The sequence below is a fragment of the Hemicordylus capensis genome, chromosome 13 (assembly GCF_027244095.1).
Source record: "Hemicordylus capensis ecotype Gifberg chromosome 13, rHemCap1.1.pri, whole genome shotgun sequence".
NCBI lineage: Eukaryota > Metazoa > Chordata > Lepidosauria > Squamata > Cordylidae > Hemicordylus > Hemicordylus capensis.
In genome coordinates, this window is record NC_069669.1 from 5204125 (window position 1) to 5229186 (window position 25062).

The window sequence follows — 25062 nt, forward strand, 5'->3', positions numbered from 1 at the left end:
CCCAGCGGGATTCAAACTGGCAACCTCTTGCTCCCTAGGTGTCCCTATTATTTTTCCACTCTAACCCTCACTCAGGGCAGGAGCCAGTTCTGCCTAGCAACCCTTTTGGATTCAGGAAAAGAGTCTCGGAAACCTTCTGGAGTTCCTTTATTGGTTTCATAACAGCCGCCCTCCTCTCTCCCAGAGGGTCGGGTCGTAGCTTATCTCTTTCTGTCTTCAACTATGCTAACAGTGACGGAGGCGAGAGGAGGAACAAAACATGAACTACAATTGAAAGGCACTTAGAAACTGTTAAAATACTGACAGCCCGGGAAGGGCAACGAGGGACAAAAACCCGAAACAAACGGAAAGGTCCACCGGCCCACAGGCCTGGTCAGTCAGCAAACATGCTGGGTAGTCAACCCCTGGAGCGCTGCTGCCGATCCGGAGGGCGCGTGCAGCCCATTGCCACCTGTGGTTGGGAGGCCAGCTCCCTTGGCTGAGTGCTGCACACTCCCCAAGTACCTGACAGCATGGTGGGGGGGCTGTCTGGGGGGCCCTCCCGCCAGCAGCTGCCTTGGGGAGTCTGAGGAAGGGGCGGTAGCTGGTCGAGGAAACCCATTTGGATGGAAGCCCGTCGCAGGGGTCCCACTGACGAGCACGCAGGGAGAGGTACGTGGGGACCCCTTTGTACAGGGAGAGGGAATGAAGAGGCTGCGTGACCCCGCCCGAAAGGGGGGCGGGCGGTCGAGAGGTAACGTGGGCTCCTCCAGCAAGCAATCGGTAAAGTAGAGCCGTCGGCCCTGCTGCTGGCGGGCGGCAGGAGGAAGCCAGCGGGTCCCAGAGCAAAGGCCACGGGCAGAAGAACCACTGGTGCTGCTGCCTGGGCAGGGGGAGGGCAACTGGGTGGCCACGGTCTGGCCCTGCTTCTAGACCTGCCCGGCTGCAGTGGATGAGCGGGGGGGGAGGGATGCCCCTCCCATCATGCATTGCTGCACAGGGCCCAAGGAGAGCAGCGGGCGCTGCTGGCACTGCTGTGGCCCTTGCGGAGCAATGGCAGGGCTGCCCAGTCTCCTGCCACCTGCTTGCTCGGGCCACGTTATCTCAGTAACAGCAGCCCTCCAGGGTGGGCCAGGAGTCCCTGCCCAGCTGGCATCCTGCTGGGGCTGATGCCGGCCCAGTGGGCAGCACTCCAGAGGTCTCTGCCCTGGTGGTTGTACGGAGATGCAGGTCCCGCAACCCTGGAGGCCCCTGCCCTGGGCCTGGCCTGGGGGGAGAAGTCCCTGCCTGCTTGGCGGGGGGGGGGGGTGCGCAACGCGCTGAAAGGAAGAAACTGCTGATAGGGGGAAGTGAATGTTTCAGATCCTCCACGTCAAAAAGCGGTGAGCAGCACGCCCGTCGGGCGCGCCTTGTCGGGGATGGTGGAGCCAGGAAAGGGCCCCGGCGCCTTGCGGTCGCAGCACGAGCGAGGGGGGTTGTGGCCACTCCATCCCGCGCCTGCTTGTCTCCGCCCCGGCTCTGGCCTCCCCCCCGCCCCAGAAAAGAAGCCATGCCAAAAACGGCACCAAGGGCTTTGCTAAGCGGGGCGCGCGTGGGGGGTGTGTGTGTCTCCTTCCCTGAGCAGCAGCCGGGCACTGAGCCCCCCAAGGGAGGCAGGCCCTGCCACGGGATGGAAGCAGCCGGCTTAGGGAATGGATCTTGTCTGGCCGGTTCTGGCGCCCGCCTCCAGATGTGCAGAGGGTGGCGCCGGACACACCAATGCTGAGGGAAGCCCCAAGCCCTGCCTTGGCAGCCTCGCAGGACGGGAAGCGCGTTGGCCGCCCAAGCAGGAGAGCCGGAGGGGGAAGGGGAAGAGCCCCACGAGGGCGTTGTCGGGGGAAGCCGAAATAAATAGTCGCCCGCTGCTCTCTGGCCGAGGCGGCCACTGACGGCTGGCCGCGGAAGGGGAGATGGCGGCCCGGGCGGGGCGGCTGCTCAGGGAAGCTGCGGTTATTGCTTATCTCAGAAGAGCCGGGCTCCTCCGTCGTGTCGGAAGCCGGAGGGCAGCCATGTGCGGAGCAGGGGGGGGGGCCGCGGCCAAGAAGCGGCGGAAGCGCTGCCGGCGGGCCCAAGACGGCGCTCCTTTCCGGGAAGCTTCAAGGCGCGGAGATGCTCGGGGAGCATTTCCTCGCCCTGGAGCGGTCCCGGAAAGACGGGAGGGGGCCGAGCCAGCACCCCGGGACGAGCCCAAGCCGCTCCCGACAGCCTCCTTGCTGTCGTGGTCGTGGTCGCCTTTCCCCTCTCAGTTCACCACAGCTTGCTTCAGCAAAACGGAGCCTGTGGGGATGACCACCCAGCCGGGAGGCAGGGCCTCGGCGGCGGCGGCGGCACTCCCCGCGGAGTTCATGCTGGTGGAGAGGTCCAAGACGCCCCCGGGGAGCAGGGAGAGGCCCTCCGAGGCGGCCCGCAGCCTGCTCAGCTCAGTCCTCTCCTTGGCCTCCTTGCAGCTCTCCGGCCTCTGAGCCCGGCTGCCCTTGGAGGGCCGGGCGCTGCCCCCCGCGTGACCCCGCTCGGCGCCGGCCTTGGCGGAGGCGCCGGCCAGCAGGGAGACCACGGGCAGGCCCAGGCCGGCGGCGGCGGCCCCGAAGGGCGAGGAGAGGAGGGGGCTCTTGGCCAAGTTCAGAGGGGCCAGCACGGGGCTCGGCAGGCCGGCCAGCGCAGCGGCCCCCATCCTGCTGCAGGCCAAGGTGCTGAGATCCAGGGGGGCCGGCGTGAGGGGCAGAGGGAGGCCCGAGAGGCCGTGGCTGCCGAAGAGGGTGGCGGCGGCGTTGGGGATGAGGATGGGTGCCCCGTTCAGGTAAGGCACTTCCGCCGAGGCCGCCAGCGGGGGCTTGGGGGACGGCTGCAACTTCAGCAGCTCCTGCTGCTCCTGGGAGATGAAGTGCCCGTGGGCCTTGATGTGTTTGCGGAGGGAGCTGGGGTCCGTGTAGCGCTTGTGGCAGCCGGGCATCTTGCAGTAGTAGGGCTTGTCCACGTAGTGGGTGCGCGTGTGCTTGAAGCGGTCGCTGGAGTTGGAGTAGCGCTTGCTGCAGCCCTCGTAGGGGCAGATGTAGGGCTTCTCGCCTGGAGGGGACACAAGGGGAAGCCGGATGCTTTGCCTGCCAGGTCAGAGGCCCCACCACCCCTTGGAGAGCAGTGGGCTCAGCGGCATTCTGCCTTTGCTGCCTGGTCCCCACTCTGGCCCGCTCTGACTGGCAGCAGCTGGCTAGGTAGCTGTGGCCGCTCTGACTGGCAGCAGCTGGAAAGGTCTCTTTAGTGCCGTCAGTGAGTGCTTTTTTTTTTTTTAAGTGGGGAGACTAGGACTGATCCTGGGCACTTCTGCATGCAAGCAGATGCTCCTCCCGTAGGACAAGGGTTCCCAAACTTGGATCCCCAGGTGTGTTTGGACTACCCACTTCCTATCGGCCCTAGCCACAATGGACAAAGGTTGCTGGGGCTGATGGGAGTTGATCGTTCAAAAACATCTGCGGGGAGGGGAGCCAAGGAGGGAAACCTCAGCCTTGGGGGAATATCTTACAGCACTCACATGTGGTCGCTGTTGTTGTTTATTTACGATCTTAGATCAAACATCAATATACACAGTAAAAAGAGAAAACAATAATGGAAACAAAGTCTAAAATGTCATCAAATATATAAAATCAGGACTCTTTGACAGTAACCGATTGCTGTGCTCTAGCTTCTCTTAGTTTGGTCAATGTATAACAAAATTTGTGGTCGCCGATCCAAATGCAAACCAGGGCAAGGCCTGCTTAGCAAAGGGGGCCATTCATGTTCGCTGCCACAATGTCCTCTCAGCATGCCAAGCTGCATTCTCCCCCTGGGTCCCACCGTGGCCTAATCTCACGGCGGAGAGAAGTCTTTGGGGTCACCAGAGAGCATTACTATTTTTTAAGTGGGGGGGGGTTACCAGGACTGAACCCGGGCCCTTCTGTAAGCAGCACAGGGTGCCAGCCCCACCCGGAATCCCAGGGAGCCTCTCCTGCTGCGCCTCCAGTTCTCAGAAAGGGGGCAGGGACCTGGGCTGGGGCAGCCTCCGCCCAAGGCGGCTGCTCCCTCCTCCCCTCACCTGTGTGGGAGCGGTTGTGGATCTTGAGGTTTTCCAGCCGGGAGAAGCTTTTGTTGCAGGTCGGGCAGCGGTGGGGCTTCTCGTTGGTGTGTGTCCGAATGTGGATCAGCATCTTGTACCTGGGGAGAGCAGGAGGAGGGAGTCCATCAGTGGGAGGGCTGCAGGTGTGTTAACCAGGGGGCTGCTGCCCCCTTCCCCAACCCGCACACTTTCCCAGACTTCAGAAGCTGGGAGGGGCTGCTTGCACCTTCTTCATTCATTCACTCACTTGATTTCTATGCCGCCCTTCCAAAACTGGCTCCGGGTGGCTTACACAGAGAAATAATAAATGAAGACGGCTCCCTGTCCCCAAAGGGCTCACAATCTAAAAAGAAACCTCAGGCAGACACCAGCCACAGCCACTGGAGGGATGCTGTGCTGGGGGGGGGGGTGGACAGGGCCAGTTACTCTCCCCCTGCTAAATAAAGAGAATCGCCACATTAAAAGGTGCCTCTTGGCCCAGTTAGCAGGGGTCCCCTCACCCAGAGGGAAAGCCACGGCTGCTGCTGCTGCTGCTTCTTTTTTTTCTTTTTTTTAAGCACCTCTTCCAAGCACAGGGGAGGAAAACCGGACCACTCCCTTCCTTGGGAGGTGTTCCCAGGCTGCTCTGGATGGAAGCAGAACCACAGGCATCATGCACCCACTTCCTCTGCCGGAGGGCTGACCTCCCCTGGCTCATTCTGGGAGATGTGGGGAAGACGAGAGCCATGGGGCTGCTGGCTCATTGATTAGAACCCGAGGTGGCAAATCTGGTGTGCAAGCTTTCAGGTTAGGCAGAACGCTTCCTCACTCAGAACATGTCCACGGGGCTGGCTCGCGAATGCATTTATTAGCGCTGACCCCAGGTCACAAATCTAATGTGTGAGCTTTTAGGCTATGCAGCACTCTTCCTCATGCTGAACACTTCTGAGAGAGAGCCTGGCACCAGATTCTGTGAGAACTGAATGCTGGCATACTGCAAACTCAGATAGTTGCTCCCAACACCAGCAAGGTTGGTTGTTGTTGGGGTTTGGCTGTGCTGTACTTCTGGATGCTCCTTGGAAGGAGGCAACAGAGAGGCTGCACTCTCCATCTGGTAGCATGGGGTATGGTCTGCCACTAGAAAGCAGCCCTGCTTGGGGGGTGTTTGCTCCCCTCCCCTCGTGTCTGTGGGCCGGGTAGGTTACCTGGCATTGAACCCCCGGCCGTGGCGAGCGCAGCCTTCCCAGTGGCAGCAGTAGCCAGCGTCCTTCTCCGGCTTCACGTGGAAGTCGTTGACGTGGTCCACGAGATCTTGCAAGAGGTCAAAGAGCTGGTTGCACTGTGAGGAGCGAGATGCTTGTTAGGTGGGGGCCACAGAGGGGCCTTTTAGCCCCAGGGAACTGAAGCGCCTCAAGATGGCTGCTGTGGATCCAGCAAACGGCAAGACCTCTGGGGCCAGGCTGCAGCATCTGGGGCTTTTGGATTTGGAAAAGAGGCGACTTAGGGGAGACCCAATGGATACAATTATGCATGGTCTGCAGAACGTGGAGAGGCACTCCTCTCTCACGGCACTAGAACCAGGATTAAATTGATGGCCAGGAAAGTTAGCACTGACCATTGGAAGTACTTTTACACACAGGGCACAATTAAACTGTGGAAGTCTCCGCCACAGGATGTGGTGATGACCACTAGCCTGGATGGCTTTAAAAAGGGGCTTGGACAAATTCACGGAGGACAGATCTATCAAATAACTACAAGTCCGGATGGTTACAGACTAGCTCCAGGCTCAGATGCAAGATGCCTCTCAATACCAGTTGCAAGGGATGCCCTCACCTCTTGCCTGCAAGCTTCCCAGAGGCATCTGGTAGGCTGCTGTGGGGAATGGGATGCTGGGCCTGATATAGCAGGGCTGTTATGTTCCTATGAGGGCATTTTGGAAGCTGCCGTATACTGAGTCAGACCATTGGTCTATCTAGCTCAGTATTGTCTGCACAGACTGGCAGCGGCTTCTCCAAGGTTGCAGGCAGGAGTCTCTCTCAGCCCTGTCTTGGAGATGCTGCCAGGGAGGGAAGTTGGAACCTTCTGCTCTTCCCAGAGCGGCTCCATCCCCTGAGGAGAATCTCTTGCAGTGCTCACCAGGAACAGAAGCACCGAGAGAGAGCTGTCTTTGCTCCAGCAAGAGGCGAGATGTCCATCCCAGGTGTCCCCCCACCACCACCCCACACTGCTCACCTTGGACCACCGGCACACCAGCTGCTTCTGGAGAGGCAGTTCCGGTGAGAGCCTCTTGTCCTTGGGAGGGGTCAGGAAGGCCGAGGCGGGCAGGTGCAGGGCACCCCCTGAGTTCAAGGGGAGGAAGAACTGGAAGGAGCTACGCAGGCCATCGATGTAGCGCAGGGACTGCAGATCCTGCAAGGGGGGGCAGAGGGGGGGGTTGGGATGGAGGGCCTTGCCTTCTCGCTGCCTGTGCAGAGAGCCATGGAAGGCAAACAAGGCCCCTTCCTAAAGGCTTGCGGGGTGGGGGGTGGGTATAGCCCTCCAAGTGAGCCTCAGACAAGATCCTCTCCGCCCACACCCCAAAACGGCATGCTGTGGGGTCCTTTGCCTTGCAGAGTCTGGTGCAAGACGACTTGGGGCAGAAGCCCAGGCAAGGCAGAGTGCCCTTCTTGCCTGCTGCTCATGGGGCACGCCCCCCGACAACTATAGGACAAACCCCACTTTTGCAAACACCTGTCCTGCTCTCTGCAGGAGGAGGGATTTGGGCAGGAGCGCCCACTCTTACAAGGACTGGACATCCCTCACAATGAGGGGTGGAGGTGGAGTCCCTCCCTGCTGGCAGGCCGGCAGGTCCCAAGAAGGATTCCCTTCAACGGCAGATGCTGTTGACTACAACTCCCATCATCAGGGAAGTCCTGCTCCAGGAAGCCCTCGTCACAAGCCCAGTCCCCAGGGAAGGGGGGGGGCAGGAGACCCACAGAAGCTAGCAAGCCACCCACCCTCCAAAGCAGGGCTCCCCACCCACCCTGGCCACTCACATGCAGGGTGGAGGGGCTCACCAACTCCCCGCCGCTCTGCCTGTCCGGGGAGAGGGAGGTGCTGCCGCTGGGAGAGTCCAAGCCTGGAGACGGGGAGAGGCTCAGGTCAATGGTGGGGGCCGAGGAAAAACGGATCTCCCTCCGGTCGTGGCATTTGGAGTGTGGCTGGAGACCTGCGGGGGGGGGGGAGAGAAAAAGGTCAGCATGAGTGGCAAGGGAGCCCCCAGCCGCTTCCTGCCGCTCTCCCAAGGAGTCCCACCTTGCAGCTCCCAACAGGCTGCATCCAGACATCTGTGCCAGCCCCCACTTCCCACCGGCTTACTGTCAGGCGGGGAGGCAGGGCTCCCCACGGCGGCGGTGCTGTCCTCCGGGGCCCGGAACTCCTGGTGTGGGGCCTGCCGCTTGCTGCCCTCCAGGGCCTGGCTGACCTTCTCTCGGGCCGCCCGGAGCTTGGAGATGCTGAGCTTGAGGTCGAGGGGTTCGTCCAGGGAATGCATGGCAAGTGGCAAGCGGGCGGGCCACTCTTGTCAAGGGAGGGGAGGTCGGGCTGTGGGGCTGCTCAACCTGTGGGGGGTCGGAAAGGAAAGGCTGAGACAACTGCACCTCCACGGACCCCCCCAGGTATGGTTATTGTGGAATTTATATACCGCCTTTCATTAAAACAATCCCAAGGTGGTTTACAGCAGAATTTAAAAACAAGATTGTAAAAATGACACAAAATGAGCACCTCTAACCATTACCGTGAAGGAAAACCCAACCCAGTGTATATCGGGGGGGCGGGGGCTGGCAGCCCCCTAGACACCCACACCTAGGGGGACAGCAGCAGCACCTTTATCACCTTTGGGGCTGACCACGGGGGTGCTGGGCAGGTGCACACAATAAGCAAGCAGGGTCCCTGCTTAAGCAGACCTGTGCAGGGAGGGGGTGTCTGCATTTTATGTCCAATATGAATACAATGAATATTTATATACCGCTTTTCAACAAAAGTTCCCAAAGTGGTTTACACAGATACAAATAAATAGAATGGTTCCCTGCCCCCAAAAGGGCTCACAATCTTTTTTTTTTTTTTTAAAAAAAGACACCAGCAACAGCCACTGGAGGGATGCTGTGCTGGGGATGGAGAGGGCCAGTTGCTCCCCCACTGCTCAGGAAAGACAATCACCACTCTGAAAAGGTGCCTCTTTGCTCAGTTAGCAGGGGACTGCTAACTATTGCTATTTGTCATATCGATCCCATTTTATAGCATCCTCTTTTATGATGATGTGGATGAAAATGGAATGCCATACTATTTCATTGAAAGCCACCTCTTTAACACTCTACGCCAGGACAGACCAAAGAAAGCACTGCTTTATCCAATGTGTAGTTAACTATGGAACTAGCTGCAGCTGGATGTGGTGATGGTCACTGGTGTGGACAGTTTTAAAAGGGGATTGGGCAAATTCATGGGAGGATAGGGCTATCAGGGGCAACTAGCTTGGATAGCTGTATATTTCTGTCCAGATCAGAGGGGGGGATGCCCAGGGTCACCAATGGGAGGTGCTGGTTGCCTTCCTCCCCCCCTCCCCCTGCCTGGCAGCAGTCTGGGAACTGTGGCACTCAATCCTGCTGGTCCCTCGGACAGAGAGATGCCCACGTTGGGTGCCAGGACTGCAGGGGGTCCAGAAGGGATGGCTGCCAGGCCCAGCCAGACACAGATCCGCCTCCCCCCCATACTGCAGGCTACATCTCACCCGGGATGTTTGTGCGAGGCAGCAGCAGAGCGAGCGGCCACAGGTAGAGCTGGAAACGGAGGGGAGCAAACCACCCCCCCAGTCCCAAGGGGAAAAGGGCAGCTGCAAATCCTGCACAACACTGCTGGAGGGAGGCAGAGAAAGTTAGGAGCTCTCTCGTGGGTGGGAGCCTCTGTCAGAAGTGCGAGGAAGGAGACGCTCTGGAAGGAGCAGACCCCACACTAAGGAAAGACGCTGGGAAGGAAGCCAGACCCCCCAAATGGGGGAGCCTCCCACCCACCCAGGCAGGCAGCAAACAAGCCACGAGGGAGATGGGCTCAAGGACTGAGCCAACCACTTGTCCCCTCCAGGGCACACCCGCACGCGTGACTCTCATGCTCTTCAGAGGGCAGCAGTGTGCCTGTTTCTGCTCCCTTTGGGGAAGCAGAGCAGGCACACAGCAGGGCCCCAACACACCCTCCACCAGAAGCCTCAGCATCTCTGCCAAAGCCACGCGTGCCCAGCTTGCCCTCTGAGCCACCAGGGAGTAGCCACCCCGCCCACTGACCACAGCCCGGCTGGGGAGGCAAGCAAGGGGTGCCCTGCCAGCACCTCCCAAAGCAAGCGGGCTTGGCCCCTCCAGGCAGTGCTGCAGGGCCTCTCAGGAGGCCACAGGGAAAGGGAGGGAGCGCTGCCCCCTTGCTCTGGCAAACTTCGGGGGGCCTAAGCCTGACTTTGCTGCCCCACCTTCATCTTCCTTCCGTGTCCATAAAAGGGCCCAGCCGCCGGGGCCCTCTCCTGGCAAAGCTGACCTGAGGGCGCTGCTCAGGGAGCAGAGCTGCTCTTATGGGAAAGGCCAAGTGTGCTGTCATGTCGATTTCGACTCCTGGCGCCCACAGAGCCCAGGAGGGTTTTCTTTGGTAGAGTACAGGAGGGGCTGGCCATTGCCTTCTCCTGCGCAGTATGCGATGCTGCCTTTCAGCACCTTCCTATATCACTGCTGCCCAATATTGTAGCATTGGGGATTCGAACCGGCAACCTTCTGCTTGCTAGTCAAGCATTTCCTCGCTGCGCCACTTAAGGTAGCTGGTCTTATGGTAGCAAGCATGAATGGTTCCCTTTGCTAGGCAGGGTCTGCCCTGGTTTGCATTTGGATGAATGACAACATGTGTGTACTGTAAGGGGGATGGGGCCACTCTGAGAAGAGCACCTGCCTGCTTGCATGCAGAAGGTCCCAAGTTCCCTCCCTGGCAGCATCTCCAAGAGAGGGCTGAGAGAGATTCCTGCCTGCAGCCTTGGAGAAGCCGCTGCCAGTCTGGGTAAACAATCCTGAGCTAGATGGACCAAGGGTCTGACTCAGCAGAAGGTAGTTTCCTATGTCCAAAGGGACCCTTTCCCACTGCATGTCCCCCAAAGGATGGAGGCAGAGTCTTTCTGGGTCAGGCTACAGAAGGTCCTTCTCAGCCAGTGGTCCTGAGCTCCCTGGAGGGGCTGGCCAGGCTCCCACCCCCACTGAATGCAGGAGGAAAGATGTATTTGGACCAGCTGTCCAAAGCAGAGCCAGATGAGACCCCCCTTTGGCAGCGTGGCTGCTAGTCGGAGTGCTGTTTTGTGACCTTTCTTTTGTTTCTGGTGCTTAGACGTCTCCATTCTCCCAGGTCTGTGTTTTTGGGGGCACTGCATGCCGCGGGGCAAAAGGCACCAAATCCTGTGGGGCCCCTTCTCTGAAGCAACCCCACCACCAGCCTCTGCCATGAGCCCCCGGCACTGTGGGGCCTTTGTAAGAGAGCGGCGGCAGGGAGCCCTCCCCCGCGCCCAGCCTAGCCCCACATTTGCAGCGCTGGCAATTACGCGGTGCGGGCTGCTCCGCTGAAGAAAGGGTCTGGGGGGCTTAGCCCGGGTTCCGCGCGGAAAGGAGCGGGGGGCGCTTCTCCGCCTCTCCCTCCGAGTCCGGCAGGCAGCTTGCCCCAATTCCGCCCCCCTCCCATCACTTCGTTCCAGCCGTCCAAGAAAAGAAGCGGCGGCTGCCTCTGGCGCAAGCCGGGGAGAGGCCGAAGAAGCTGGAAAGGGCGCCCCGCGGCGGTGCGTGGGCCAGACCAGCTTGGCTCCGCCTCGCCCAGTCTCCCCCCTCGGGGTGCCCGAGCGCCGCGGCTCCGCTGGGATCCCGCGGCGCTGCAGCCTCCCTTCCCCGGCAAGGTAGGACACGTCCACATCGTTCGGCCTCCCCCATCTCGGGGTCCCTCCCTCTCTCCCCAGCAAGGCTCGGCTGACAAGCGGCCCGCCCGTCTCGGCGGCAAGGAAGCCCCCGCCCCGCGCGAGCTGTAGCCGCCCCCTCCGCCGATGTGTGTGGGGCGGGGGGGGGGTGTCAGCCAGGAGCTCGCCCCGACTGAGGAAACCCTGCCCTGCCGCCGCCGCCGCCGCCGCCTTCTGGGGCGGGGTCCGTCTGGAAGGGCACTCTGCGTACGCTCAGGGGCTCGCTCGGCCCTGCCGCAGCGGGAGTACTGCCGACCCGTGCCCGCACTCCGTGGCACGAAGCGACGGGGCACCCCGCCAGGCCAAGGGCCCTGGGGAGGCCGGGGCGGTGTGGCTGCGGTGCCGCCCGGCTGGGGCTGTGTTTGTTTTCCTTCGGCTCTGACCCCTCCTGAGTTCCTCAGCCAGCCAGCCAGCCAGCGGCCCGCCCCGTCTGCAGCGGGAGCCAAGAGCCGGCCTGGCTCTTCCGAGCTTGTCTCAGGCCCCCTCCAGCAGGAAGTGGGGGGGGGCGCGGGGAGGGGGGGCTCCCTCCACAGGGCCGGGCTCCTCCCCTCCTCCCTCTCGCCCCAGGCAGGACCCCCCGCCCCCCAGCGAGCCCAGGCTCCAGGCGGCACCTGCTGACTCGCCCGGCCCGGATGGAGCAGGCCAGCTCCTGCTCTCCCCGGCTTGGCTTCGGGCCACCGCAGGCCGCTCAGACGCGCTGGAATGCAGGAACGCCGCCGCGTGAGGGTGGGGGGAGCCAGGCCCAGGCAGGCAGGCGCTGCAGAGCAAGCGGGGGCGCAGCGCGGAAGGGGTGAGGGCAGCCTCGAGCGGGGTGGGGAGGAGACGCTTGAAATGCACCCTCTCAGCCTTCGCCTGCCTTGCCCCAGCCAGCCCCCACCGCCACCGCCAAGCCCCAAGCAGCGGGGTTTTCAGCGCTGCCCAGCCAGACCTGGCATCTGCGCTTGGTCTTTCGGAGCTAAATGTGGCGCGGGGGGGGGAGCCCGAAAGCGCACTCCTTGCCCCCCACCAACACAGGAAGCTGCTAGACCTCCAGTCCATCTTGTCAGCATCCTCTGCACTGACTGGCAGCGGCTCAAGGTTCCAAACAAAACAGGATCCTCCCCTATCCGGTGATGCAGCAGGTGGGGATACGGCACTCTGCAGGCCAAGCAGGGGCTTTGCCCGAGAGCTGCAGCTTCTGCCGGTGAGCTAAGAGAGCTGCTATCCTGAGTCCCACCCTTGGTCCAGCCAGCTCCGTGCTGACTGTACTGACTGACAGCAGCTCTCCAGCCCACTCCGGATGGAGCCGCTCCGAAAAGAGCAGAAGGTTCCAAGTCCCCTCCCTGGCAGCATCTCCAAGATCGGGCTGAAAGGGACTCCTGCCTGCAAGCTTGGAGAAGCCACTGCCAGTCTGGGTAGACAACACTGGGCTAGATGGACCAAGGGTCTGACTCAGTATATGGCCGCTTCCTATGTTCCCATGTTTTATTTATTTATTTTATTTTTTACATTTTATATCCCACTCTTCCTCCAAGGAGCCCAGAGTGGTGTACTACATACTTGAGTTTCTCTTTCACAACAACCCTGTGAAGTAGGCTAGGCTGAGAGAGAAGTGACTGGCCCAGAGACACCCTGCTAGTTGCATGGCTGAATGGGGATTTGAACTCGGGTCTCCCCGGTCCTAGTCCAGCACTCTCACCACTACACCACGCTGGCTCTTCCCCAGTTAATCTCCTCTGAGCCCTTTGGGCGCTGATCTTTTGCCCCTGCCCCTGCTCCTCCTCTCCTCCCTCCCCAGCAGGCAAGGTCAGGGTGTACTGCTGGGAAGAGCAGGCCACGGAAGAGCAGGCCACGTGTGGAGATCTCGGAGGCCGCTCACACGGAGTGCCCGGGGCCCCTCCCGAGGCCCTTCAAGTGTGTCAGCTCAGAGGCATGCAAGGTGGTCGGATCCCCCACAGACGGGGTGCAGCTGTGACAGGAACTGATTAGGAAGGAGCCGGCAGCGGAAGCCCGTGTGGGCTGTGGCAGCAGCAGCAGCGGGGGGAGGGAGGGAGGCCCCAATTCCAGCCTCTAATTCCAGCCTCCTTTCCAAAGGCTGCTTGGCTTCCTCCCTGCCCCCCCCCCCCGCTTCATGGCAAGCATGTTTGGAACTGGCCAAGGGCCAGCTGTGTGGGGAGGGCTCTGCCCCCACCAACTGATTCTCCCCAGAAGAGACGGAACCCTGCCCCTGCCTCAGCAAGAGATCTGGAACAAACACACACACACACACACACACACACACACACACACACACACACACACCAGCAACTTCCTCCATGGGTGGGGCTCTTGGGAAGGGGCCGTTCTTAGGCTCTGTCAAGCCCCAGTGGCAGAGTGGGGGGGGCTCTCTCTCTCTCTATAGGCTGCCATCTCTGCTTAGCCCTCCTGCCTCGCATACTCTTCCTGGGGAGTGGGGGGCTGCGCTTTAGCTAATGGTGTGGGAGGGGGCTCCATCACTCCTCTAGACAGGCAAAAGCATGGCCTTCCATTTCCTCTTCCCAGGATGTTTATTCTGCGCTCCAACTTCTGCTCCGCTTTTCTACTGAAAACTCTGCACACAAGACTGTCAGCGACCAAGGCTGGGTGAAAACCGCTTTCCCGCAAAGCAAAAGACTGCTTTCACCCCACACTTTGAAAAGCAGAGGGAGAGAGATGCAACCCTCCCCACCCACCAGCAGCAGCGGCGGCAGCCTGCCAAGGGACCCCACTCCCCCCTTGCCAAGGCTTTGCCAGCCACACCTCTTGCCACCCATCCTGAACAGGAGACTTGCAGCTGCCCCCAGAGGCCTCCTGGAGGGCCCCATACATGCCCTCTGGCTACTCCCAGCCCTTCCTTTGGGACAGGGGGCTGCCCTGCCGACCCCTGCAGCCAAGTTCCAGGGGAGCTCGAGTCCTTCCGGGCCTCTTTCCTTCCCATCAGAAGCTGGGCTGGCTGCCCCCACAAGCCTGCCCCAGCTCAGGGCCCCGGGTGGGGGTGGCCTCGCCCCTTTGCAGATGTCCAGTTTGAGAACCAGACACCAAGGCCAAGCCCGAAGGGCGGAGGTCAAGCCGGCCTCACCGAGGCCGGCCAAGTGGCCCTGGAGAGTCCCACTGGCCACCAGGCCAAGTCCGACCTGCCCCGGCATGCTGGCAAACTGTACAGGAACTGGGGCGCCCCCAGGGGGCTGCCGGGCCCCTCGCCCCTGGAGGCTCAGGAAGAAGGCCGGGTGTCGCCACCCCTGAGGCATGGCCTGTGCGGGGAGGGGGGGCTGCTGCCTCCTTGAAGCCACTGCCTTCCCCTCAAGCCAGCGGCCTCACACTGGATTCCTGAGCTCCTCCTGGGAGCCAGCCTGGGTGGGGCTCTCTGGATGGGAAGCCGCTCCGACTGCCTCTCTCTCTCTCTCTCTCTCAGCTGCGGCGGCTGCCAAACCAAACTGGCCCCAGAGCACAAAATTCCTGGGAACAAGCCTTCCTAGAATCCAGAGGATCCGGGAGAGCAGCAGCCACCCCTCCCGGCTCCCGGGGGCGTGGGGGGAAGAGGCGCTTCAGGCCCACAGCCACAGGGCCCAGCAGGCTGGCCTCTGCTGCTGCTGCTGCGCTCAGGCGCCCGACACCCCTCCAGTGTCGGCCTCGCTTGTGCACAGCGGGGCTGTGAGGTTCAGCCTCAGCCTGGACGGGGAGCCCCGCAGAAGCCCAGCTGCCAGCCTAGTCCCGGGGAACAGGACTATCTCCTGCACCGGACCAGAGCCTGAGGCAAGGGTGATGGGCTCGTCTCTTCAGAACGGAAATCAAAGCAAACCCACTGTGGCTGGCTGAGCTTGGCAGGAAGGCTGATACTGGGTCAGGGACAGTCTGGGAGGCAGCTGGAAACGCTGAGCTGTGCAGGGCTCTGGTGGTCAGCGCTGCCCCCCCCCCACAGATTTTGCTAGGACTGTCAACCCTGCAGGGGGGCTCAGCCCCAGCTCTTTGGCCTGTCCAGTGGCTTTTGCTCAGGCCCCTTGAGTGACCCACACCCTCTCTCCACTGCCCCCACCCCCAGGCAGGTCCATCCCATCCTGACTCATACCAGTCCCAGCTAGGCATGCACTGGATGCGGTCAGAAAGCAGCCAAGCAGTTTGATTCAGGCTGTGCTCATCCTCTCCAAGAGCACATATCCCTTGGCTTAAAGCTAGGGCCTCTGCTCGCCTGTGGCGACTCAGGGTGTCCTCCAAGCAAGCAGCCAAGGAAGCCTTTTTGAAACAGGAGAGAACTAACTTCCCACACACACACACACACACACACACACACATTCCCTCTAATGGATTCCCAGATGTTGACTACAGCTCCCAGAATCCCAAGCAAAAGCCATTGCAACTGGGGATTCTGGGAGCTGTAGTCAACTACATCTGGGAATCCCTGTCAGAGAGAACACTGACCCCCACCCTTTCAGGATGTAGAGGGTGGAGTGAGGAACATAGGAAGCTGCCATATACTGAGTCAGACCATGGGTCCATCTAGCTCAGTATTATCTTCACAGACTGGCAGCAGCTTCTCCAAGGTTGCAGGCATGAGTCTCTCTCAGCCCTATCTTGGAGATGCTGCCAGGGAGGGAACCTGGAACCCTCTGCACTTCCCAGAGCGGCTCCATCCCCTACAGGGAATCTCTTACAGTGCTCACACTTCTAGTCTCCCATTCAAATGCAACCAGGATGGACCCTGCTTAGCTAAGGGGACCAGTCATGCTTGCTACCACAAGACCAGCTCTCCTCCCTGTACGCAATTCTATAAGGAAATTCTTGCGGGGAGGGCTACAGATCTCGGGGACGCCTACTGGGAGCTCTCTGGGCCTCAGTCAGGATAGGAAACCTCCAGAGCCAGGAAGGAGGGAGGGGAAGCCTCCCACAGTTCCTCACCCCTACGCTGAGCGTGCATGCAGCCCCACAGCTCCCACTTGAGAGTGGCACCCTTCAGCCACACCTCCTCTTCCGCCCCCAGGGTAGCATCAGTCTGGGGCCTCGTCATCCGAGAGGTGTGCAAAGGCAGGAGGCCAGGCTGAAACTCGGCCAGGCTTATCGGCTTCCTTCCTTCGTGACAGATGGACAGGCAGGCCTGCCCCCCAGAGGAGGGAGGAAGGGCTCCCCATTCCCCATGAAGGCGGCTCAGGGCTGGCAGGGGACACTAAGCTCTGCACAGGCCCAGCTGCGCCCAACCAGGACCCCACCCCGGGGGGAGAGGGGGCTTGCTCCCTGGCAGAGCGGACCCCTCACAGCTGGCAGGTGGGGGAGCCCCTTCTGTTAAGATCTCTAGGGCCAGGAAGCATCCCACGCCTGGGGGGGGGGCACTTTGCATAGAGTACGCCAGCCTCCCAATATGCATCCCCAGCCCTCCGCCTCCTCTGTTAGCAAATTCAGAAGGGCCACCAAGGCCAGACTCTGAATGCTCAACCTTTTATGGACCAAAATGCTCCTAAGGGGCAGAGAAAAACCCACTTTTTCGGGCTCTGGGGGCTGAACTGGGCAGCTAAAGGAGGGATGGGGCTGTGCTAAGCCCCCTGGGAGCGGGGGGTGGGGGGGATGCCCAGGATTATCCTCATGCACATCACCCGCAATCCAGGTCCCCTCTTCTTTCTGTTCACAGCCAGTGCCAGGAGGAACCTCTTCCCTGCCATGCAAAGGGCTGCTGCTGCTGAACTCCCTGCTCCCCCTCCCAGGCTCCCCTCCCTGATCTACGTAGGGCTCCTTTCCTTCTTCTGGCTCCATGACCACAGGAACATGGGAAGCTGCCTTATACCGAGTCAGACCCTTGGTCCATCTAGCTCAGTGTTGTCTTCAGACAGGCAGCGGCTTCTCCAAGGTTGCAAGCAGGAGCCTCTCTCAGCCCTCTCTTGGAGATGCTACCAGGGAGGGAACTTGGAACCTTCTGCTCTTCCCAGAGAGGCTCCATCCCCAAAGGGGAATATCTTACAGTGCTTACACATCATGTCTCCCATTCATATGCAACCAGGACAGAACCTGCTTAGCCAAGGGGGCAAGTCATGCTGGCTGCCACAAGACCAGCTCTACCAGCGGGGATTTGCACCAGCAGCTTCATGCTTGCTAGGCAAGTCATTTCCCGCTGCGTCGTTAGGTGGCTTATGTGGGGAAGAAGACCCTTGGAAATCCTGCGTTGTGGAGAAAAGCTCAGCAGGCGGAGGGGTGAACCGGGGGTGCCATGGCCAGGGGAAGAGGAGGAACAGGACCCAGGTGTACCCCACGATCCCTGAAGAATCTGATCCAGAGAATGCTCTCTGCCAGCCTGAACCAGGCGTGCCCTCCATCCATCCCCGCAGGGAAAGTTCCCCTCCCTTGGTCAGGCGAGCGCTGCTTGGCTTAAAACCGAATCTCGCCATCTCCGCAGCTGGGGGGCTTGGGAAACTGCCCGAGAGATGGCAGCTCCTAGGGCACCCAGCTGTTCCTGCGGAGACTTGGCCATCGGTGGCCGGCCTACAGCTTCTGTGGGGCCCAGCCGGCCAAGGAAGGGGAGCGCAGCAGGGCTGTGGGTGTCTCCACCTGGGGCTCTGGAGTCGCCCCCCCCGCCGCAAGAGCAGCCAAGGAGAATGCCCGGGAGGGGTGGGGCTGTGCTTCCTGGCAGGGATGGCCTGGCCCCCGCCTGGGCCCCCCGGAGCACCTGCCTCTGTCCTCCTCGCCCTGCTCGCCCAAGCACAGCCGCCACCTCAGCACAGCACGAAGCTCGGCCTCTTTGGACGCAAGACGTGCCGGGAAGGAGCCGGCGGTATCCCGAGCACTCCACCTGGGCAGCTGCCAAGGGGAGCCTGCCAGGCCCCAAGCTGTCTGCAGAGCCGCAGCTGCGAGGCAGAGCCAGCCAGAAATAGTGGGGCGGGCGGGGGGCAGGGAAGAGGAAGGAAAGGGCCTGCAGGCATCGGGACAAGTCTGCGGGGTGGAGGGCAGCGCTGGGGAAGGAGGACCAGCAAAGGAGAGAGACGGTGCTTGGCAGAAAGGAAGACCCCGCAGGCGAGAGCCCTGCAGAAGCCCATGCCTTCTGTTCAGGCTAGAGGCGAGGGCCAGAGCGGGGAGGGGGGGGGCTGTGTCCAAATCCGTGCCCCAAAGCTGCCCCCTCTCATCCTAACCGACCTCACAAGAGTTGCTGTGCAGCATGGATCGGAACCCAGGTCTACAGATCCACCAGCCCCCATGAGTGCCCCCAGCCCCCTGGTAAGCAGGATGCTGGGCAACCCACAGATCTCCTCACCCGAGGTCTCATTTTCACTGCCATTTTTGAGGAGGTAAGAAACAGCTGCAGTCCTTTCCCAGCAGGAGATGAGCTCCCCCCCACCCCGGTTTCTTATCTCCCAGTGCAAAGGGCAGAAGACACCCCACACACACACACCCCCGCGCCCCTTCTCTCCCAAGGCCTCTGCCTGTGTGCTAGAAAAGGATCCGAGGGAGGGGGGGACTGGTGGTGACCACAAGTAATGGCTGGCTAGCGAGCGAAACCCAACACGGTAGATCCGTGACCTTGTACACCGGCTCGGGCTCTTGGGAGGAAGGAAAGGGGAAGAGACTGTGTAGGAAGCGGCTTCCTACTGAGTCAGACCCTTGGTCCGTCTAGCTCAGCATTCTTTGCACTGACTGGCAGTGGCGCTCTGGGGTTTCAAACAGGGAAGGGCATTTCCCAGCCCACCGGGAGCTGCGACCAGGGACTGCATCTTCTGCAAGCAAGGCAAGGGGCTCTGTCACTGAGCCATGGTTCTCCCTCGAAGCCATTCTAGATATCATTTTAAAAGTTCCATGAAGGGCCACCCTCAGGTGTCCTTTGGAGAGCTGGCCTTGTGGTAGCCAGCATGAATGGTCCCCTTTGCTAAGCAGGGTCTGCCCTGGTTTGCATTTGAATGGGAGGCTACATGTGTGAGCACTGTCAGATATTCCCCTTAAGGGATGGGGCCGCTCTGGGAAAAAGAGCACCTGCCTGCTTCCACACAGAAGGTCCCAAGTCCCCTCCCTGGCAGCATCTCCAAGATGGGGCTGAGAGAGACTCCCGCCTGCAAGCTTGGAGAAGCCGCTGCCAGTCTGGGCAGACCATCCTGAGCTAGATGGACCCAGGGTCTGACTCAGCAGGAGGCAGCTTCCTAGGTTCCTGAGCAGCCACAGAATGTCTGGGGTCAGTAAACGGGTCAGCTCCACCGAGAGGGCTGACGCCAAGGCAGGCGCTGCGCAGACGGAGCAGCGAAGCGTAGCATGTTGGCCTTGGGCCGGGGAGAGGGTCACGGCCGTGCTCCAGGCCTGGCTTACCTCACAGGGCTGCTTTTACTTGAAACGTATCACTCGTCCAAGTGGCTCAAAATGGTTCCCGGCACAAAGGGATAAAGTCATACACACCAGAGCTATCTCGGGCTAATCTATCTCTATAGAGCTATAGCCATATAATCTATCTCTACAGCTATCTCTATAGAGCTATCACCTGGCTAAAAAACAAATGGAAACTACCGCAGAAAGGACCTAGCCTGTGGGGCAAGAAAGGTTTGCCATCTCCCCCCCCGCCCCCAAATCCAATAAAGAGCTAGCTCCTTAAACCCCTTCAGGAAGAAGGTTTCCTGAGTTTGAAGGCATGTCGTAGTGACAAAGTGGCGGTGTGGGGGGGAAGAGAAGAATAAAACAGGGACCAAGACATCAGCACCAAATGCACACACTGCTCCAGCAGCACCTGCCCCAGAGATGCTGCCCCCCGCCCCCACCCAGAGGAAGCTTCCTGTCGGCTTCTCAGCCTCTTTCCTCTGGGACTGCCCTGGCAATTATTAATTATTATTATTATTATTATTATTACTACTACTACTACTACTACATTTATATCCCGCTTTTCCTCCAAGGAGCCCAGAGCGGTGCACTACATACTTGAGTTTCTCTTTCACAACAACCCTGTGAAGTAGGTCAGGCTGAGAGAGAAGTGACTGGCCCAGAGCCACCCAGCTAGTTTCACGGCTGAATGGGGATTTGAACTCGGGTCTCCCCGGTCCTAGTCCAGCATGCTAACCACTACACCACGCTGGCTCATGCCTTCTATGCCTGTGGGGTTGGGGCAACCCTCCCCTCTCCAGCCCGGGAGGGGCTCTCCTTGCTGCTACGGGAGCCCAAGTAAGCCTCTTCCATCTGACCCGGGGTGGGGAAACCTGGCCCTAAAAGCTGCTTTTGGACATCCAGAGAGGCTGGGAGTTGTAGCCACCAAACAGCTGGAGGGCCAGGTTTGCCCACCCCTGCGAGTCTGACCTGCCCATGTGAACCTCAGAGAGGAAACGGGAGACCAAACACTGAAGGGATGGTGGTGCCGAGCACTGGGGGGGGGCACAGGTCAGCAGTGGGGAGGCTCACCCAAGAGTCTCACACTTTTTGCTATGTAAACTGCTTTTTTGTTGTTGTTGAAAAGTGGCATGTAACAGCAGCAGCAGCAACAACAACAACATCCTCTCTCCCTCAGGTGGCCGTAAGCCAGCTCGCCATGACTCAAGACCAGCCGAGAGCCATGACCAGACTGCAGAGTCAGGAGGGCACTCTCCAGTGGGAGAAGGTTCTGCCTCCCGGGAGCACCAGGTAGCCCACTCCTCATTTCCAAACCTGCCAAAGACTCATCCGACTTTGGCAGGTCTTTCTCCAGACCATGAGGACGACAAACATGCTGCTTGACATAAAGAACCCCCAAAGCGGAAAGTTCCAAAGGAGCTCAAAAAGCTCCTAGATGCTGCACCAGAAGACCAGTGTTCCCTAGAGCAGGGATTCCCAGATGTCGTTGACTACACCTCCCATAATCCCCAGCTGCAGCTTATGGGAGGTGTAGTCAATGACATCTGGGAATCCCTGCTTCAGGGAACACTGCAAAAGACCCAATGTTACCATCTGAATGGTCATGCTAGGTCAAGGGTGGGCAAAGCTGGCCGTCCAGCTGTTGAACTACAACTGTGGCTGGGGATGATGGGAGTTGTAGTTCAGCCACAGTTGGAGGGCCTTCCTGGTGGCGGCACCTCGGCTTTGGAACGTGCGAAGAGGGCCCAAGAGTTGGCTGCCTTCCCCCACCCCCACAATTTGGCCCACAGATTTTCTTTTATCGGCTAAATTATCATCATCTGCTGCTGCTTTATTATCCATTCTTGTACTGTATTTCAATCTGTTTTTGCGGCTTACTGCGGACCGTCTTGGAGTTCTCGGCCTCTCCTCCTCTTCCTCCCTAAATGTCTCCAACTGTCTCTTAGCACTTCTTGTGACAGTGAATGCCAAAGACCATCTTGAAATGCCTTGAATTAGGGGTTGTACGGAGACCATCTTCATCTTCTCCATCTTCAACCAGCCACAGATTCATTTCTCAAGGCAATCCTAGCTCCTCTCTCTCCGCTATCATGCCTCCCCTCCTTGGGTGCCCTTTCCCCCTCCCCCAGATTTGAGCCCAGGGCTGCTCAACTCCGGCTCCCCTGCAGATGTTGGCCTACAATTCCCATAATCCCTGGCTATTGACTGCTGTGGCTGGGGATTACAGGAGTTGCAGTCCAAAAACAGCTGGAAGCCAAATTGAGCAGCCTTGCTTTAGCCATTCCATGGGGCAGGGAGTCCCAAGGGTGGATCCCCAGTTACTGTTGGGACTACAAGGCCATTGCAGCTGGGGAGGATGGGAGTTGTAGTCCGATAACATTTGGTGACCAGTGTCCCCTCTAACAGGGATTCCCAGATGTTGACTACAGCTCCCAGAACCCCCAGCTGCAATAGCTTATTCTTGTGGGAGCTGAAGCCAACATAATCCGGGAATCCCTGTTAGAGGGAACGCTGCTGGTCGTGACCCACACTTGGGACTCTCTAGGGGAGGATGAGAGGCACAGAGAGAAGGGATACCCAGATGTTGTTGACTACAACTCCCAGCATCTTCAGCTGCAATGGCCTTTGGCTGGGGATTATGGGAGTTGTAGTCAACAACATCGGGGAATCCCTACTAGAGGGAACACTGGCTCCAGCTCCCGGTCCTTCTGACAGCCCTTTGCCAGCCCCCTCTCTTACATGGGGCAACCGCCAGGGATATTATTGGGTCCCTGTCTAAATTTTGTTATACATTGACCAAACTAAGAGAAGCTAGAGCACAGCAATCGGTTACTGTCAAAGATTCCTGATTTTATATATTTGATGACATTTTAGACTTTGTTTCCATTATTGTTTTCTCTTTTTACTGTGTATATTCTGTGTATATTGATGTTTGATCTAAGATCGTAAATAAACAACTCAACTCAACTCAACTACATGGGGCAACCAGCACAGGGCACCCGGTTCCAAATGCAGCCTCATTAAAGAGTTTGTGTTGGGCCTGAGATCTGCTGAGATGGGTTCTTCCCAGTGCTAGGGCGCCCTTTGACTGCATGGAAGCTGGGGCTGAGCTGCTAGGGGACCTGGGGGTGGGTGGCCAGGGGCTGGATGGCCAGGGCGCTAGGATCAGCCGGGAGCTTTCTGGCTCACCCAGCAGGCAATGCAATGCAAAGGCACTTCTTTACCTACCTGCATGCCAGGACTGACTCTGCCTTTCCCAACTCCTGCCACGGAGCCTCCAGCTTCAGAGGCAGCATACCTGGGAGTCCTGGGACCAACCTTAGGGGCCCTCTGGCCGCCAGGGGACAAGCACAGGCTAGCTCCCCTGTGGTCCGCTCCCACAGGCCTGCGCCTAGGGGCGCCTCCGGAAGGGGCGCCTGGAACCCTCCTTTCCTGCTCCGCCCCGCCACCCCGAAACAGCCCCCTTTCCCTGACATTTCCATCCGGCCAAGCCAGCCTGCACTCCAGGGGCTCCCTGGCCTAGTTCTGCACGGCCCCACCCCTTCCTGTGCTCCTCTGCACAGCTGCTGCTGCTGCGGAGCTGGGTCCTCCCGGCCACGTGGGCAGGAGGTAGCAGCTGGGGGGCAGCACTGGCGCGGGCGGCTGGCTGAGGGGTGAGCGTGGGCAGAGGCTCCGGCTGATCCAAAGCCCTGGGAGTTCCAAAGTTCAAAACAAGAGGATGAGGTTTCAGCAGGAAATAATGTCTCACCCAAACACTCCGCCACATGCCAGCAGCCAGGCTCCAGCTTGGGAGAGAAGAGGGGACACACACACACACACACACACACACACACACACACACACACCCCACACTGGTGCATGGAACTCTTGGTTTGGTCTTGAAGGAGGCCTCTCCCCCCAACCACCAAGGGCAGCTCAGACCTCCCAGATTCCTGGGCTTCTCCTCCGCACAACCCCTGCAGGGGAGCATCGCACAACACGAACTGGGTGGGAGGAAAGGAAACCTCACTTTAGCAGAAAGCCCTCTGCGCCCCCCCCACCGCATGACCAAGGTCAAGCAGGAAGCAGCAGCGCCCACCCCCCCCACCCCCACCAGCAAAGAGGCAGCTCTGCAGCGCCCCCTTGCAGTGAACTGGAGACCAGCTGGAGCACAGGCTGGATTTTTAAGTCCGGTTCCTTCTCTCCTGCCAGGTGGTACTCAAGGCATTGCTGAAGGGGGGGGCGGGGGCAGTGGGAGCCAGCTCTGGGCTGCCCTTCACACATTACTCCCCCGTCCCATCAAACGCACACTTTCTAAAAAGGGAGAAGTGTAGCTGAGACAAGCAGATGCACCAAACGCTCGAGAGTCAAGACTGGATGTGCCACCCCCGGCCAGCCACACAGTTCTGGACCCTCCAGGTTTGCTGCCATGTAACATGTGAACAGCCTGGCAGGGGGAACAGTCCTGAACCCACCAGATTCCTTATCACCATCATTCCCAGTCGGGCAGCTCCAGAGTGCAGTGTGACCTGGTGATCCGCACAGATCCTGCTTCCCCTCCAGTTACCAGCTGGATGGTCCAGAGCCAAGATGGTTCTTGTGGAAGCTTCAATGGGGACTTTGCCACTCTTAAATCGGAGGGGACTCCGAGGAGAAAGAGGAGGGGAGGGCTGTGGAAAGGCCAGAGCCTCTCCTTGACAGGCGCAGTGACTGTGGGAAGGTCCCATAGCGGGGGGGGGGGCCCTCCTCATTGCAACCCCAGATGGCCTTAAGCCTGCAGCGCTGGTGGTAGCATTGGGCGTGTGGGGGGAGGTTTTCCTATTTTGTGGCCTCACACTCTGCCCCCCCCCCCCGTGCTAGCAGTCAGAATGGCCATTGGGCGGTGGTGGGTTAACAATGCCCAGATCCCCGCCTGTGATTATGCTTTGCGGGGGGGGGGGGCGCTACCAGGTGAGCATCTAAGGAGGATGGGCAGGCAGCCTGCTAGTCTTTCCAAGTGCCTGCAGGAAGAACACAGCGCCTGCCCCAGCCCTGCGAGTTCAGCAGAGGGTGGGGGATGCACTCTGCATGCCCTCAGAAGCCCTGCCGCGGCTTCTTTGATCTCTTTCCACAGATAGGTGTAGAGTCCTCCTCCTCCCCTCCGCCTCCAGCATCTGCCTGGGGTAGAGGGGAGGAGGAGGGGAGCAAGTTCACGCGAGGCAGCCAGTCAGCGCCCCCCCCCACCCCACCCCCGGCAGGCTGAGGCTGGGTGCGTGTTTGCTCCCTAGCGGAAGGCGGGATTCCCCCCCCGCCGCGCGCGACGAGCTTCTTTGACATTCCGCGAATATCTTTCCGCAACCACCCCCCCCCCGCCTGGATGGTGCAGCTGGGACCCCAGCCCTGGAGCGGGGAAGGCGGAGGAAGGGCGCACTGCCACCCTGAAGTTCTCCATCTTACAGATCAAAAGAAGAGGCGGCGGCGGGGGGGGGGAGAAAAGGACAATAGCACCGAGCCGGCTCACCAATCACCAGCCCCCCCCCAAATGGCAACGGGCAGCCCTGCTAGATACACCACCGCAGAGACGTGACCCCCACCCACCACCACACACACGCCCTCTTACCTTGGCTCTGGCCGGGCGCGGACCCGTGGCGTCTAGGCGCGGCTTTGTGGTGGGAGTGCGTGGGGCGGGGGGGCAGCGGCGGGTCTCTTTTCCCCTCCGGGCCCCCCGGTCTGGGCGGGATCTCACAGCCGGCGG

General features: G+C 60.0%; 1 protein-coding gene across 3 annotated transcripts; it reads right to left on the reverse strand.

The window, feature by feature from the left end:
• Positions 1-130: 130 nt before the first annotated feature.
• Positions 131-25062, reverse strand: GLIS2 (GLIS family zinc finger 2). Of its 3 annotated transcripts, none has more exons than XM_053276031.1 (7): positions 24928-25062; positions 7442-7683; positions 7141-7292; positions 6317-6493; positions 5290-5423; positions 4085-4203; positions 131-3081 (listed from the first exon to the last, which is right to left on the reverse strand). In XM_053276031.1, the coding sequence occupies exons 2-7, from the start codon at positions 7614-7616 to the stop codon at positions 2261-2263; spliced, it is 1578 nt and encodes a 525-aa protein (XP_053132006.1). In that variant the 5' UTR covers positions 7617-7683; positions 24928-25062; the 3' UTR covers positions 131-2260. The 3 variants fall into 3 exon arrangements, with proteins under 3 accessions (XP_053132006.1, XP_053132004.1, XP_053132005.1); XM_053276029.1 differs by having other exon boundaries at positions 7120-7292; XM_053276030.1 differs by lacking the exon at positions 24928-25062 and adding an exon at positions 12010-12128 and having other exon boundaries at positions 7120-7292.

Bases quoted from the DNA above. Each gene is read 5' to 3' on its own strand.
- GLIS2 (XM_053276029.1), bottom strand. From the start codon at position 7,616: ATGCATTCCCTGGACGAACCCCTCGACCTCAAGCTCAGCATCTCCAAG. The intron at 7,293-7,441 runs GTAAGCCGGTGG...CCCCCCCCGCAG, and splicing joins CCCTGCCTCCCCGCCTGACA to GTCTCCAGCCACACTCCAAA. The intron at 3,082-4,084 runs GTGAGGGGAGGA...TGTCCCCTCCAG, and splicing joins CCACAACCGCTCCCACACAG to GCGAGAAGCCCTACATCTGC.